Source organism: Durio zibethinus, chromosome 27 (assembly GCF_047325235.1).
Source record: "Durio zibethinus cultivar Kanyao isolate XHJ-2024 chromosome 27, ASM4732523v1, whole genome shotgun sequence".
NCBI lineage: Eukaryota > Viridiplantae > Streptophyta > Magnoliopsida > Malvales > Malvaceae > Durio > Durio zibethinus.
In genome coordinates, this window is record NC_143188.1 from 17,094,354 (window position 1) to 17,108,444 (window position 14,091).

The 14,091-nt window shown below is 29.9% G+C and overlaps 2 protein-coding genes across 3 annotated transcripts; both read left to right on the top strand.

Moving 5' to 3' along the window:
• Positions 1-5,129: 5,129 nt before the first annotated feature.
• Positions 5,130-7,945, top strand: LOC111279551 (uncharacterized). Its single transcript, XM_089756553.1, has 3 exons — positions 5,130-5,413; positions 6,222-7,106; positions 7,620-7,945. Exons 1-3 carry the CDS (start codon positions 5,347-5,349, stop codon positions 7,649-7,651), a joined length of 984 nt encoding a protein of 327 aa, XP_089612679.1. The 5' UTR covers positions 5,130-5,346; the 3' UTR covers positions 7,652-7,945.
• A 1,289-nt stretch (positions 7,946-9,234) lies between these two features.
• On the top strand, positions 9,235-13,589 carry PMP (putative type 1 membrane protein). Of its 2 annotated transcripts, XM_022866998.2 has the most exons (11): positions 9,235-9,358; positions 9,461-9,544; positions 10,011-10,106; positions 10,206-10,281; positions 10,378-10,473; positions 10,594-10,667; positions 10,771-10,878; positions 11,015-11,152; positions 11,725-11,830; positions 12,127-12,335; positions 13,058-13,589. In XM_022866998.2, exons 1-11 carry the CDS (start codon positions 9,305-9,307, stop codon positions 13,124-13,126), a joined length of 1,110 nt encoding a protein of 369 aa, XP_022722733.1. In that variant the 5' UTR covers positions 9,235-9,304; the 3' UTR covers positions 13,127-13,589. The 2 variants fall into 2 exon arrangements, with proteins under 2 accessions (XP_022722733.1, XP_022722734.1); XM_022866999.2 differs by lacking the exon at positions 11,015-11,152.
• Positions 13,590-14,091: the final 502 nt, after the last annotated feature.

Here is a 14,091-nt window from a genome sequence, read left to right on the forward strand (position 1 = left end):
AATTTTTTTTTATTTTATTAAATTCATATACGATTTTTGTTAAAATTTTAAATTATTTTAAATTGTTATCTTCATATATTTTAATCATATATATCATTTTCGTATTTTTTATTCATATCATTATATCATATTTTAAATTATCAAATCTATTAACAACATCCCTAATTCAGATTTTGTATTCTGCGTTTACCCCATTATTATTATTATGACATATATATATATATATATGATTTTTCAAGGGAAATTCTGCTGTTTTTATATTCTGATAATAGAAAATTTAGACTTAGCAAGTAGCCTTAGAAAATTGAAAAGTGTGCTATTAGATATATTTACGAAAATGAATAATTAAATTATTAAATTAAAACGTATCAATTTTTTTTAATTAACTCGTTTGTGAAGTTTATTAATTAAATTCGACCATTGGTGTATAGAATAATAATCCTTTAAATATAACAAGGTAAAGTTAAAAATTTTCTATTAGGACCCGAAGTTGAGATAAAACAATAAAAATAAAGTACAAATTTATTTATGTTCTTATATGAATGGTATGAATTTACTATTAATTTTTCAATTGGTTCAATTTTACATCGTACTTTTTAATTTTGAAGCAATTTTATTATCATACTTATAATTTTAAAGCAATTAAAGAATATTCAGTAAAATATTCTATTAAAAACTGTTTTACAATTAAAAATAATTTTGAGAATGACATTATAGGAAAAAAATCATAAAATTAAAATATAAAATTTTCTTTTTATTTTATTTCTTTTTTTGACATTTTTTATTAAAACATAATGCTATATAATCTGAATTTTTTTCTCATTTTTTCTTTCATTATGGCATTTTCTTTATTCTAAAATTAAAAGTGTAGTGATATAATTGCATCACCAAAAGTTTAATGGTAAATTTAGACAATTCACATAAGTAAAATAGTAAATTCATACATTATCCCAAAAAATTTTCAATACACAAAAACTAAAAAAAATTCATAAAAATACTCAAAAATTTAAAAAACACATTGATTTTTTTTTTTTTTGTACAAAGAAATCCGTAACTTGATAATAAATAAAGGGATTGCAGATGCTAAAAGTTAAACTTTAGATCTACTGAATGTCATCTTTTAAGAATAGTTATATAAATCAATTGAATTACACCTTAAATTTATACCCATTGAAATTTAACGTAATGTGGGTAGGACAATCTTTTCCATATAAGATAAATGGAAGATTAATTTAGAATGGTAGTATAGTATTTTATAATTATAGTTTTTGTTCAATAATTTTATTGAGAACTTGACAAAAATAAGTTTAAAATGTTCACACTTTTAAATCTATCCATTCAATTTCTTTGTTGTGATGATCACCAATTTTTCAGCTTAATTAGTCATATAATTAAAGAATAATGAATTTTATGATGCTTTTCTTTTCTCTTTCTTTTCATTTTAGTTGGTTTATACATAACATGAGACAAATTATGGCCGAAAAATCAAAAGAAAAGATAATGGAAAACTTTTAGAAAAAGTGTTGACATTAATACTAACTAATTACTGTATAATGAGATGTTAATTGGAAAAGGGCACAGTGCATGCTAAATTAATGATGAATAAAGTTGATATATTCCTAACAAATGTATCTTTTTACTTTTTTTCTGTCTTTCAATGAAAGTTTATCAACTTTGTTAGTGCTTGTTCTTTTCATTTTTAGTAAGGATGACTCTTGCCTTATGTCATTTAGAACATTTTTCTCATTAAAAAATATTAATTACGTTTATAGTGTTTTTATTTTATCATTATTATGTCATTATTTGTATTTTCATTAGTAATTTATCGTAATTATTGATAAAAAAATTTTATTGATAAAAATCTATCAATAGTAGACTTATTTATGATAACGTTAATTAATTCATTCAAGTTTCAAAACAACCCACATATTTTAATTGGGACCTTACTTAGGTCACACTAAGAGATTAAGATTTAAGATTGAATTTTCAATTTCTTACAAATTAAAAATATCTTAATATAATTTGCATGAAAAAGAAGTAAGTGTTCAAGAGTCAAATTACCCATCAAGCTCGTGGGATTGGCATGACTTAGGCTCAAGTCAAGGATTGATTCGAATATATTATTAATTAATAAGTTAATATATTTTTATTATATAATATAATATAATAATAAAATAAAAAATAATTTTTAATATTTTAATAATAAACATAAAAACCGGGCTAGTCTTGGAGAGTAAACCAAGATTTTCAAAGTGTCAACCCTTATAACTTAGTTTGTGCTATCAATTAACTTAAAGCTGCTTTTGGATTCTATTAAACCTCTTGTGGAGGCGCGATTGTTAGAGAAATTTGTGCCAAAACGGTATTAGACATCCATTAGGATGTCGCAGCCGCAGCACAGTTGGAGGCTTGAATCTCCATTTCTCCGCTGGTTGTTTTTGTTTAGTGAGAGAGTGAACCTCACTCTTTTTGTTTTATTCCATTTTCCCCTTAATTTTATGTTAGAAAGACAAAAACGTTTTCATAATTTAATTTTTCTCTTTTTATTTCATTTTTATTTTTTATTTAAAATTTTGAAATATGATAAATAAAATTTATTATTATATAATAAATTATTTTTATTAATTTTTAATTATCTATTAACAAAATTATTATTTATCATAAAAATAATAATTTTATAAATGTTAAATAATTTAAAATTTTATTACTTATTAATTTTAATCTAATCTCAATAATTTTTTTTTCTCATCACAATTTATCTCACCATTATTAATTTATACATCCAAATATTTATACATTGTTAATTTTATCTTATCATTATAATAATTAATTTTATATTAATTATTATTTTAATTATCCTCCATCCAATTCCATATTTATTCAAGTCGAAAAATCAACCACTAAACCAGCCTGCACAAAGCAATTCAAATTTGTTTCAACGGATTGGCTGGTTGAAGAAATTTTATACTCTGGGTCATGGGCCTATTGTGCGAGAGCTAAGAATGGTTTGTGGTCTGCCTTAACACTTGAACTTGTCTAACAAGCCTGGCCCGAAGACAACCTCTTTTTGCGCTGTCGCTTAATTCAAAGTTAAATGTGGTATGTTTATCAACTATTTTGTTAGACTCCGAATTTACCCTTGTAGTTTAATTTAATTCCTTTTTTAGGGACCCAAAATTTATTAGTTTTGTATGGTTGATAAGATTTTATAGATGCTCAAAACCCAAACAGAAATGTCCTTCACCGGCTAAGAAGGATTTATAAAGATATAGAAGTTTTGGTTTCGAATCAATTTTTTTTTTTCTTTTTATATAAGTTATGTCTTCCTTGAACCAAAAATTAAAAAAAAAAAATTTAGACGAGAATCAATAAAATTTAGACAAGCAGAAAATCCCAAGGATGAAATAAAATTTGGATAAACATCTTACATTAGAGTCACAATATCCCTTTATAAAATAAAATTAATAATAATTAAAAACTCATTAGCATAAAATGTTGTTTATGCAAAAAAAATTATTAAAAGTACGTGGTAATGGTCTACCTCAATTTCCAAAGCATTTTTCATCTCAATTTATTAGATTTTATGACTTTGTTTCATAAAAAAGTAATAATTAATTGAATTCATAATTTTTTTTTTTAAGATTATGGCATCATCCTCATTCTATTGAGACTTCATTATCTTCGATGACACATCATTAATACTCTCAAAATTGGTTTTGATATTAGATATTACAATTTAAATTAACTTGCAAGATGTTATCTACTTTATTTCATTGAGTCTCATAATTTTATTTTACATAAAACACATCATAAATTAAAAATAGTATGAAAATTTATATTTCAAATTAAATTTGAATACAGAATTAGGGGTAATAATTGTTCAAATCGGATTAAATTCGATTTGATTTTTTAGGTATTACATAATATTATGAATTTTAAAATTTTAATTCAAATTTAAACTTATTCGAATTTTACTATTTTGGTTCAGTTTAGTTTATCAATTTTTGAAATTTAAAATTTTTTATATATTATTTTAATATAAAATTTTAGTATATTTAAATAGATTTTGATAAAAAATTATTGTTTTTATTTTATAAAAATTTTAAAAAATATAAAAACAAATAAAAATATATAATTCAATTCAATTTAATTTTTTACTTTTCGATTCAAAATTTGATTTAAATTTATTATATAAATTTAATATTTGAATTTAATTTAAACCAAATAAAAAATTTTTTAATCAAAATTTCAATTTAATTTTTAATTTTTTTAATTATTTTCTCAACCTTATGCAAAATCGATGCGGAATTTATAACTTCGAATGACCATGATAACATGCCAACGTTGAACACATACTAGGTATATCCCAAGTCCATATTGGACAGTAAATAATCACCTTTGTTGGCTGACGATAGTTCCATGAGTATGCGACATGGATCCTAAAATGCTATTTAAGGACACATTTATGATCGTACAAATTGTAAAACTGCTTTGGATATGTAATTCTCTCCAATATTCCAATTAGTGGAAGAGAAGAGACTTTATATGTGTAGGGCCCAACATGGTATGTCCCAAATTCCAAAAAAAAAAAAAAAATGCTTTGCAGGTCGCTTAAACACCTACTTCCAAAGCAATATCTCAGCTTTAGTTTAATGACTCTCAAGTCTTTCCCCCTCCTGCATAAATACTCCAACAAAGACGATTCATTTAAAGGATAAAGACTGGGGGAAAGAGAGAGAAAGTGAGAGCTTTGAGTAGAAAGAAAGCAAGACAAAAGGGCAACCAAAAACCTTGCTTTGATTTTTCCCAATGTGAAGCAAGCATATATGCCAAATTTGCATGAACAACAACAGCAAAAGAAAATAATTTTAAAGTGAGATCAAAGAGGTATTGATCAGGGGACAGTGAACAACTTCCTTTAAAATACACCTTCTGTTACATCTTTTAATCCCTTTTTAGTATTCTTCATATTTACATTTCTTAGCAAAAGTGATTTACTTACACCAAACCAACAGTCGCGTAATCTGTTAATAGAGTCTTAGATTCTTAGTTTCGGTTACTAGAGTTTAAATTATGGTGATTTCAAGCATAAAAAAAACTAACTTAAAGCAAAGTGAGCTGCTCAAGAATCAAATCTTTAATGGCCAACCAAGCCACTTGTCCCCCTTCCTTGCCTTGCTTGCACCATTTCGCTAGTTCTCTCCATCAGGACCCTGCCTTTATATATGTCTCTACATCACTCTTCTGCCATCTCAGTAGTCTTTGAGTGGTTCGGAATTTGAAGTTTTAGCAAGTTAAAAGAGGTTCGCCCTGGAGTGTTTTGTCTGGCATTGCTGAAACTGAGTCATGGAAAACAGGATTTTCATGCTGCTTCTTTATGCAACAATGGCAGCCACTCTGTTCATACATTGCGGTAAGCTGTTTTCTGCTACATTATTGATCAATGCCATTTAAGTGAAATTCAGCTCAAATTCTGGGTTTTTTCAACCAATTCTGCACTGTTTAACTGGATAAATGATCAGATGTGCAGATTCTGAAAATCTCTGGTTTTTTTTTTTTTCTGTAGTTTTTCTCCTTTTTAGATCCAGTAGATTTACACCCAAATTTTTTAGAATCATCTTTTGCTATAATCGTTTACACATCAAAATTTCCATGTTTTCAATGTAAACTTGATTCCATGGTGTAAATCTACTCCATGAACCATGGCATGGAAATGTGTGATGCCTTCAACATGAAGATTTTTGTTACTATCAACTTTTATTTATTTAATCCATTGTGTTTGCTGATATGCCATCAACTTTTAGTTCTTGAGTCTGACGACAAGTCAAAAGGAATATACTAAGTTTGCTTTGCCACTAAGTTTCTGCTTCAAATCAATATAGCTTATCAAATCTCAACTTCATGTAAATTTTTTAGTACCAAAGCGATCGCAGCTTAGGGATAGGGATAGAAATTGCATATACTGAAATTTGAATCTTAAACCTATTAAATACCAGTAACTGCATGAAATAATGAGTTAAACTCAGGGTTCCAACTTTATGTAATTTGCATCTTTTTCAATCAACAAGATTTAATTAAAGAGACCATGAATAACAAGATGCTAGAATTAATGCATTACAGAACTGTGAGGGAATTAACCTTAGTTGAAATGAACTAGAGGGCAGAAATCATTACATTGGGATGATTAACTGTAAATCTCTTTGTTTTTTGCTTTTGGGCAGATGCAAGAAAATCTATGGGACTAGTCAAAGATCCAAAACATGCAAGGAGTTCAGTCATAAAGCACACAAAGAAATTGCAACTAATGAGTAAGCTTATGAGTTTAGTGATTGAACAACCTACTGATACATCTAATACTCAACCTTATGGTGTGAGCTCACCATTTTCTTTGCCACCATTTGAGTCTCTCCCCCCTGTAAATTCTCCTCCTTATTGTGTTAACCCCCCTGCAACCCCTGCTACAATCATTCCAACTCCCATTGGAACCATACCCTCCCCACCATCACCCTTTTACAACGTCCCTCCTGTTCTTCCAGGCCAAAGCCCACCACCAAGCTCAGGTGGAACTGTTCCAAGCCCATCCGTATTCCCGGTCAGCCCGAATCCACCACAAATTGTTCCAAGCCCACCTGGTGGTGTTCCAGGACCACCACGAGCAATACCAACACCAACAATTTATATTCCAAGCCCATCAGGGCCCTTGTTAAGCCCACCTTTTTATGAGCCCATCCCACCAGCCGTTGTCGTGAGCCCACCATTCTATGTTCCACCTCCCTTTGGGTTTAATCCAATACCACCAGTGTTTCTACCACCAATTGTGTACCCTCCCCCCACGGTTCCACCACCTCCCTATGTGGCTCCAAGCACAGCCTTATGGTGCGTGGCTAAGCCATCAGTGCCTGACCCAATTATTCAAGAAGCTATGAACTATGCATGTGGGTCTGGAGCAGATTGCGATTCAATTCTGCCCAGTGGCTCATGCTTTCACCCTGACACCTTGTTTGCACATGCTTCTTTTGCTTTTAATAGTTACTGGCAAAAAACCAAGGTTGCTGGCGGCACATGTGAGTTTGGAGGCACAGCCATACTCGTCACAGTTGACCCAAGTGAGTTTCCCAATTGAATTTTCCTTTTAAAGTACGAAACCTGCAATAAAAAACTATCCCACTCCTCTTAACCTTGCTTTCTTTTGTTAAATCAACTTGGAATTTGACCCTATAATGTTCTGTTGTTTTATTTAAGGTAATAATAATTACCTAGCCAATTGGTTTTGAATATAAAGCATTTTATTGAGAGGGTTAATATTACAAATACGTATCATTCAATTATAATAAAATATTAAATATTATATTTAAATTTTAAAAATCTTTAATGATATTTTTAAATTATAAATGTATTAATATAATATAATATTTATTTTTAAATGATTAGTTATAATAATACGTAATGAATAAATAATTTTTAAAATATCATATTAATTAATAGATTCGTAATTTACATATTACATTAAAAAAATTTAAATTTAAATATTTTATTAAATATTTCACTATAATTTAATAGCTATCCGTAACATTAACCCTTTTGCTAATTTGTGTTAATTCATTTTGTTGAACCATCAGGCTATAATGGTTGCCACTTTGTGTACCATTGATTGGTGAAGATATGTCTCTCCTCTCGGCAGCTAGAAGACTGATCTCTTTTTTTTTTTTTTGGAATTTTTTTTTCCTTTTTTTTCCAATAAAGAACGTAGATTTTCCTTCATTTTACCATGACCCAAACATAAATTTTGTAAGTATAAAAGTTACATGGTATAGACTTTCTTAGGTGATCCCATTTGGATTTAGGGTTTTTTTTTTCTTTTGTGGGGTTTATATATAGTTCTTGCCTTTGGAAATTTTCTTAAATGGGATCCACCTCTCCCTTCATGAGATTTGTACATTGCATTGCGAAGTCTTGAAATATACATGACAGATCAATAAAATGGGAGATGACAATGTTTTTATTTAAGTGCCTTGTTTTGATGGTGTAAGGCCATAGTTTCACACGAGATATTCTGAGGATCCATTGTACATATGTATAAATTTATATTTATATTTTAAAGATATTTTTTTTAATAAAATTACAAAAATTTCATATCAAAATAAATAATATTTTATAAGTTGATTATAACTAAAGATAATAATTTAACTTATATCAAATAGATTTCGATTCAATTTAACCTTTTAAAATCAGTTTTTTTTTTTTTAAATTGAGTTCAAGTCGGATCGAGTAATTGTAGATTAAAATCAAAATCTGGTTTTAGACAAATCTACTTCAACTCGACTTTATATATATATAATTATTTTTTAACTATTTATTTAATTTTATATTTATATATATTTTATTTATTTAATTTTAATTTACATTAAAAAATAATATTTTATTAATTCTAAATCAGATTGAATACGATTTTATATAATATCAAGTTTGGGTATAAAAAGTTAAAAAAAAAATCGAATAAGATTGAGTTCGAGTATTATAGATATAGAGTTGGATTAGATTCGAAATGAGAAAAATCTAGTTGACCTGACTTGTTACTATCCTTAATTAGAGTTTTTTATAATATGAAATTAAAATGTTATAATTGAAATTTATTATCTACTTTTCATGAACTGCATTTTTGTAAATTTTTCACTTGGATTTAAACTTCTATTAAGACTTTTCGTTTGTTATTTTTTGGGTAAATATGAAGGTTCATTGAGATTAGGGTAAAGTTCTTTTCTAATTTTGTAAATCCCAATACTCTTTTCCTTTTAGATATCTCCTTGAAGATTTTTATTATGTATAATTTCCTTTTTATAATTATTATTATGTACAATTTTTCATTACATTACATTCGCTTCAAAGAAAAAAATGATAAATATGAATAATTCATCTTTAAAAGTCAATTTATTAAAATAAGCTAAAACTTTAAGTAAAATTTGAATTTCTTTTTTCAATTTGGATAAAGTCAAATGAGAAGAGCTAATTTGGAAAAACTTAAATATAAAAGCTTACTAAAAAAAAAAAAATTCATTGATTATTTTTAATATTGTAGCACATATGTACATATTTTTACAATCAAGGCCCAACAAAAGCCCAACTTAATCATTTCCTCACTAAAACGACGCCGCTTAACCTGAGAAATTAAACGACGTCGGTTCGGAAGATCAAAACTGAAAATGGCTTGAAGCTCGACCTCTTCCTTCCTCCCCTGACTCGTGATCGCTAAGCCACCACACAGATCGGACTCTTCTCTTTTCTCTCAATCATTCAATCTTTTGCAATGAAGATATTATATCTTCTCCTAATTTCCTCACTCCTCTTCTCATGTTCTAGGGTTTGCTCTCTTTCTCTCTGTATTAATTTATTCGATATAATTAGATGTGACACTAATAAATTGTTTTAATTGATTCGATTGTTGCTGATTTTGTTTCCGTAGGCTGAATCTACCGGATCCGTTTTCTTCATCGATAGTTCAACTCATCAATTTCTTCGCACTCAATCCTCCGACGATGTCTCTCAGGTTTTTATTTATTTATGTATTTATCCTCTAATTCAATTCATTAATTTCTAATTAGGTTTCAATCGATTTATAATTTATGATGATTTTAAGTATCAAAAGATTGTTGATGGTTTAAATTCAGTGATTCAGTTGTATGTAAATGTTTTACTATGTATAACGACTTATTATTATTGTTATTGTTGTTGTTGTTGTTGTTAATGTTAAAGATCGTACTGATAACTGATATTACTATCATTTTATTGTATTTTTTATATGATAAAAGTGCTTTTAATGTCTTCTTAGATGGAAATTGGATGGTAGGGGAAGCATTTTTCGCGTAACTTTTTTTTTTTTTTTATGACGCGAATTGAGATTGAAATATCATGTCTTGTTCATGTATCTAGTTTTTAATCTCATTTTGTACCAACTTCCTCAGTTCCAATTCCTTTTTCTTTTTCTTTTTTTTTTTTTTTTTCCATATTAACAGTCAGAGTCAATGTTGTTACCTGAAGTTGGTGCGGCCGTATCAGTTTTGCTTGGTTTTGCACCACCCATTACGCTTTCAGCTGCTGGTTCATCTAAGGTCACTCGCTAGTTATCAGTCCTGAGCAATAATCTTTTAGTTTCCTATTTCTTTTTTTAATAGAAGCTTTTGTTGAAAGATATTCATTCTTTTTTGCAGCTAAATGAGGTTCTCATTCCTAATCCATTTGATAGACCTCGTGCTGTTTTTATGCTTGAAGTCAGTGGAATTGATGGTACGTTCACTTTATGTCAAAGTTCATTTTCTTTGTTTTCTTCTTCCCCACTACCTTCTCTACATTTTGTTTAAATAAATTTTCTTCTGTCTTCAGATCCTCTTGTTGTTGACCCCAAGAATGCTCTCTTCAGCAAAGCCTTGAAGAGTAGTGTTGATCTTGGTTTAAATGAAGCGGACATTCAGCTTCCAGGTACTTGACCTTTTGTCTAGTTGTAAAACTAGTGGATTTAGTTATAACTCATTGTTTTCTAGATTTTTCCTCAATGTATTTATTCATTAGGATTTGTTTGTTATATGAATTTTCTTGCAGATGAAGAGGAAGTATCTGTTATTTCTTTGGACGAGCCTCTCGGGGATTACACTGAAGAAGAGATCAACGACTTTGTTAGTTTATTATTCTAGGCTTTAGTTAATATCTGTGTTGTTTGTCTTCCATTTGATTTGGTCACACATGTGACAGTGGTTTATACTTTATATCTATGTTTAGGGATCTTGGTTGGGTGGATCATATGTCAATGATGCTACAGAAACTCTGCATGGAGTGTTGACAATTCCCTTGGCAAATGGTGACAATGTGAATCTTCATATGTCAAAGGTCTTATTCAGGAGCAAATTTTTATCTGCTGTTTTATGAATTTCTTTTGACTGACACTGGTCTGGTAGTAGCAGTAGTATTTGGTCTTGAATTTTCATTTGCCTCATTGATAGCTTTAGGTTTCGATTGTTTGCAGAAAGTCCACAGGGAATTTGCATTGAAACTGCTTGCTCTGTCTCACAATATAAGGAAAGCAATAGAGATTCATGAAGATTTGTCACAGACTTTGCATAGACCTGCAGAGTTAATAATGGGTTATTTTGATGGAATTAAGGTACTAAACATATAGACTTGATTTGGCTACTATTAGTACTTTGTTTTTATAGATTGATGTCTTGTCTGAAATTATATTTGGAAACCATCATGTTTAAGTGCAAGGTTTCTTTAATCTTTTTCATCCCACTGTCCATGATTAAAATTCCTTGTTAATCCATTAATGAGGAAGGAAAGGGTTTGTTTGCATTGCAGTTCTTTTTGTTAAAACTGAAATGTAGCTACCCTTCTAAGACATTGCGACATTGTTCCCCACTGACAAATGGCATTCTTACCTGCCATGCTTGTTTGGCCTTGTAAAATGTCTCTTCCGTATTAAATGAATGTGTTAGGAAGATGTGTCTTTGTATGTTCAAGCATGAATGTTACTTGTTGTTCAATATTGATTAACACTACTCTAATTATTGACCTCAAGAGTAGAAAATGGTTAAATTATGTTTCTATCTTTCTTTGTAGTTATGTATTTTCATGCTATTGTAATGTCTGGACTGCCTTTTGTTTATGTTTGCTTCCTCATCACGTAGCCCCTTGCGAATCCTTTTAATGTTTCCAAAAACAAAAAAAAACTTTCAGGCTTTGCAGGAGCACGACTACACTGTCAGTTTTGATAAGCAAGGAATGAGGCTTCTTCTTGCCACACTTTCCAAGATATTTGATTCACTGCAGACTGCATATGAAGGTTGGTAACAGTTGAATACTCCATATTACTAATCAATTAAGATTGAGAAATATGTTGTTATTCTAGTTTGTGTCCACCTTTTACATGTTCTCTGTATACATACATACATACATGCATGCATACATGCTAATTTATGTGAAATTGTGTATACATTTATGCTGGTGATAGGATTCTCAAAATTTGTAGTGAATGCTTTCCATCTCTTGAGATATTGACAGGATTTGTCTTTCTATTTCACCCTTTCGTCATTCCCTAGCTGCCAATTTATTTAACAAATCTAATTGATGATTGGGCAGGTCAAATTGTTGGAGTCATTGTCTTCAAGGGGGTACCTCAGCCAGAACCAAAAACATCGATGAATGTGGTGATTACCTCTCGGCCATCTCCACGTTGGTTGGCAGAAACAAAAAGCTCACCTAATACCACCCTTGCTGCACAAGTTTTGGTTAGAAGGACCCTTGCTTGGGTAACTGGAGTTGTTCTTCTCATTGCAACTCTCTTGGGGGTAAGATCTGTTTTAACGATTAATTAAGTTAGATGCCAGTGTTTACTTAGTTCCAAGAGTGCTTTTTTAATATCTGATGTAACATTGAAGTTCCATGAATTTTCTAGAATCCCATAGCACAAAACCAAACAATCCTAAGCCTTTTGACAAAAGCTGAAAGTTCTTTTATCCCAGTTTTTCCAATAATCAAAAAACTCATACAAAGTTTTGACCTGATGTAGACTTAGTCAGAGGTGTCAACTGTCTTTTTCTTTCTTCCAAGATTTGGAAAACAATGCAATTATTCCATCTTACAGCCAAGCAGAAACTTTCCATTCTCAAGTCAAAATTACAAAATGTAGACCGTGTTTTTCCTTTGTCTAGGATATGTATAGATTAGACAAATTCTGGTTTTCATACTGCTTGCAGCCCGATGATTGATTTCAAACAAGAATTTGGGACATTGTACTGCCAATAAGTTAGTAGGATCCAAGAGAAAATTACAGGACCCTTTGGGAAAGGATTAAAAAATTCTCTCTCTAGATTGCAAGTGGCAAAGATTTTGGTCTATGTCTTAATTGTCCATATAGATCTACATTATCTATACTTTGACTGATTTAGGAGTTCTCATGCTCTTCATTTATTGGTTGTTCCTGTAAGACTGTTAATCAAAGATATTTCTTGTCGAGAACTGTGGCATTTGATATCCATTCTTGGTTTGTGTTTTATTTTTCTTACTGCAGGTTTACTTCCTTCTCAATATGCCACTGACAAGGGACACACTTTTATATTCTAATGTCAAGCTAGACTAAGCTGAAATAATGCAAAAAATAATGAATATTTGAACTCTTGGAAGCGGCCCTGTATGATTTATCTTTTATTAGTGGGAAATTCAGGGATATCTTATTATCTATGAAGCTGTTTCATTCCTTGGTTATTCAATGACATTGTATAGGTTAATCCGGCGAACCAAATGCTCTATTTTCTTAGGCATTAGTAGCTTCATCAAGTAGAAATTAGGCTATTTTCAGGTACCATTTGGCCAAGAGAGTGCAATTGAGAGAGGAAGATTGAGCTTTATGATTGTATCTATATGGTGTTCAAGGGTAGCTTGTCTTTATCCATATGATTTTAAGTAGATTTTGCCTTGTGTATTCAGTTGTCAATGTTTGTTTATGTCACTTCATAAACTGATATGTATTTTGAAACTCCGAATAATGAAAATTTCTCATCAATCATGGAACATTGGTGTAGAAAATGAGCATTGTGAACAAATCTTTTTGTTCAAATCCAATTTCTTTGACAAATTTTGAAGGACTTTCTGCAGGTTGGATCTGTGAAAATAATAAAAGAAGCAAAAACAATGAAATTTCCTAGCTGAAAATTCCTTGTATATTGTTATTTTGATTGGGTTGGGAATGTAAAACAATGAATTTTCCTAGATGAAAAAATTGCAGGTGCTGTAGCGTACTACACAAATCATATGAATGGCAATGAAATTTCAATGATGTTAATTTGCCAAGTCTCTTTAGCGTCTATTACTGCTTTATTTTAGCTGCAAAATTGAGCCGAAAATCATCACCCATTGCCAGTCCTTTCCTTCCAAACTCTTTTTCTCTGCAACTCTTCTTCTTCTTCACCTAATTCCTCAAATTTCGACACCAAATAAACCCGGTGGCTCCGAGAAGAGCAACGGTGGCTAAACGAGAAAGAATGTCTACTCCGATGAACAAGTAAAAACAAAGATACCACAAGTAGGAGCCATGCTGTTCTTTCT

Bases quoted from the DNA above. Each gene is read 5' to 3' on its own strand.
- LOC111279551 (XM_089756553.1), top strand. From the start codon at position 5,347: ATGGAAAACAGGATTTTCATGCTGCTTCTTTATGCAACAATGGCAGCC. The intron at 5,414-6,221 runs GTAAGCTGTTTT...GCTTTTGGGCAG, and splicing joins CACTCTGTTCATACATTGCG to ATGCAAGAAAATCTATGGGA. The intron at 7,107-7,619 runs GTGAGTTTCCCA...TTGAACCATCAG, and splicing joins ACTCGTCACAGTTGACCCAA to GCTATAATGGTTGCCACTTT.
- PMP (XM_022866998.2), top strand. From the start codon at position 9,305: ATGAAGATATTATATCTTCTCCTAATTTCCTCACTCCTCTTCTCATGT. The intron at 10,668-10,770 runs GTTAGTTTATTA...ATCTATGTTTAG, and splicing joins AAGAAGAGATCAACGACTTT to GGATCTTGGTTGGGTGGATC. The intron at 10,879-11,014 runs GTCTTATTCAGG...GATTGTTTGCAG, and splicing joins TGAATCTTCATATGTCAAAG to AAAGTCCACAGGGAATTTGC.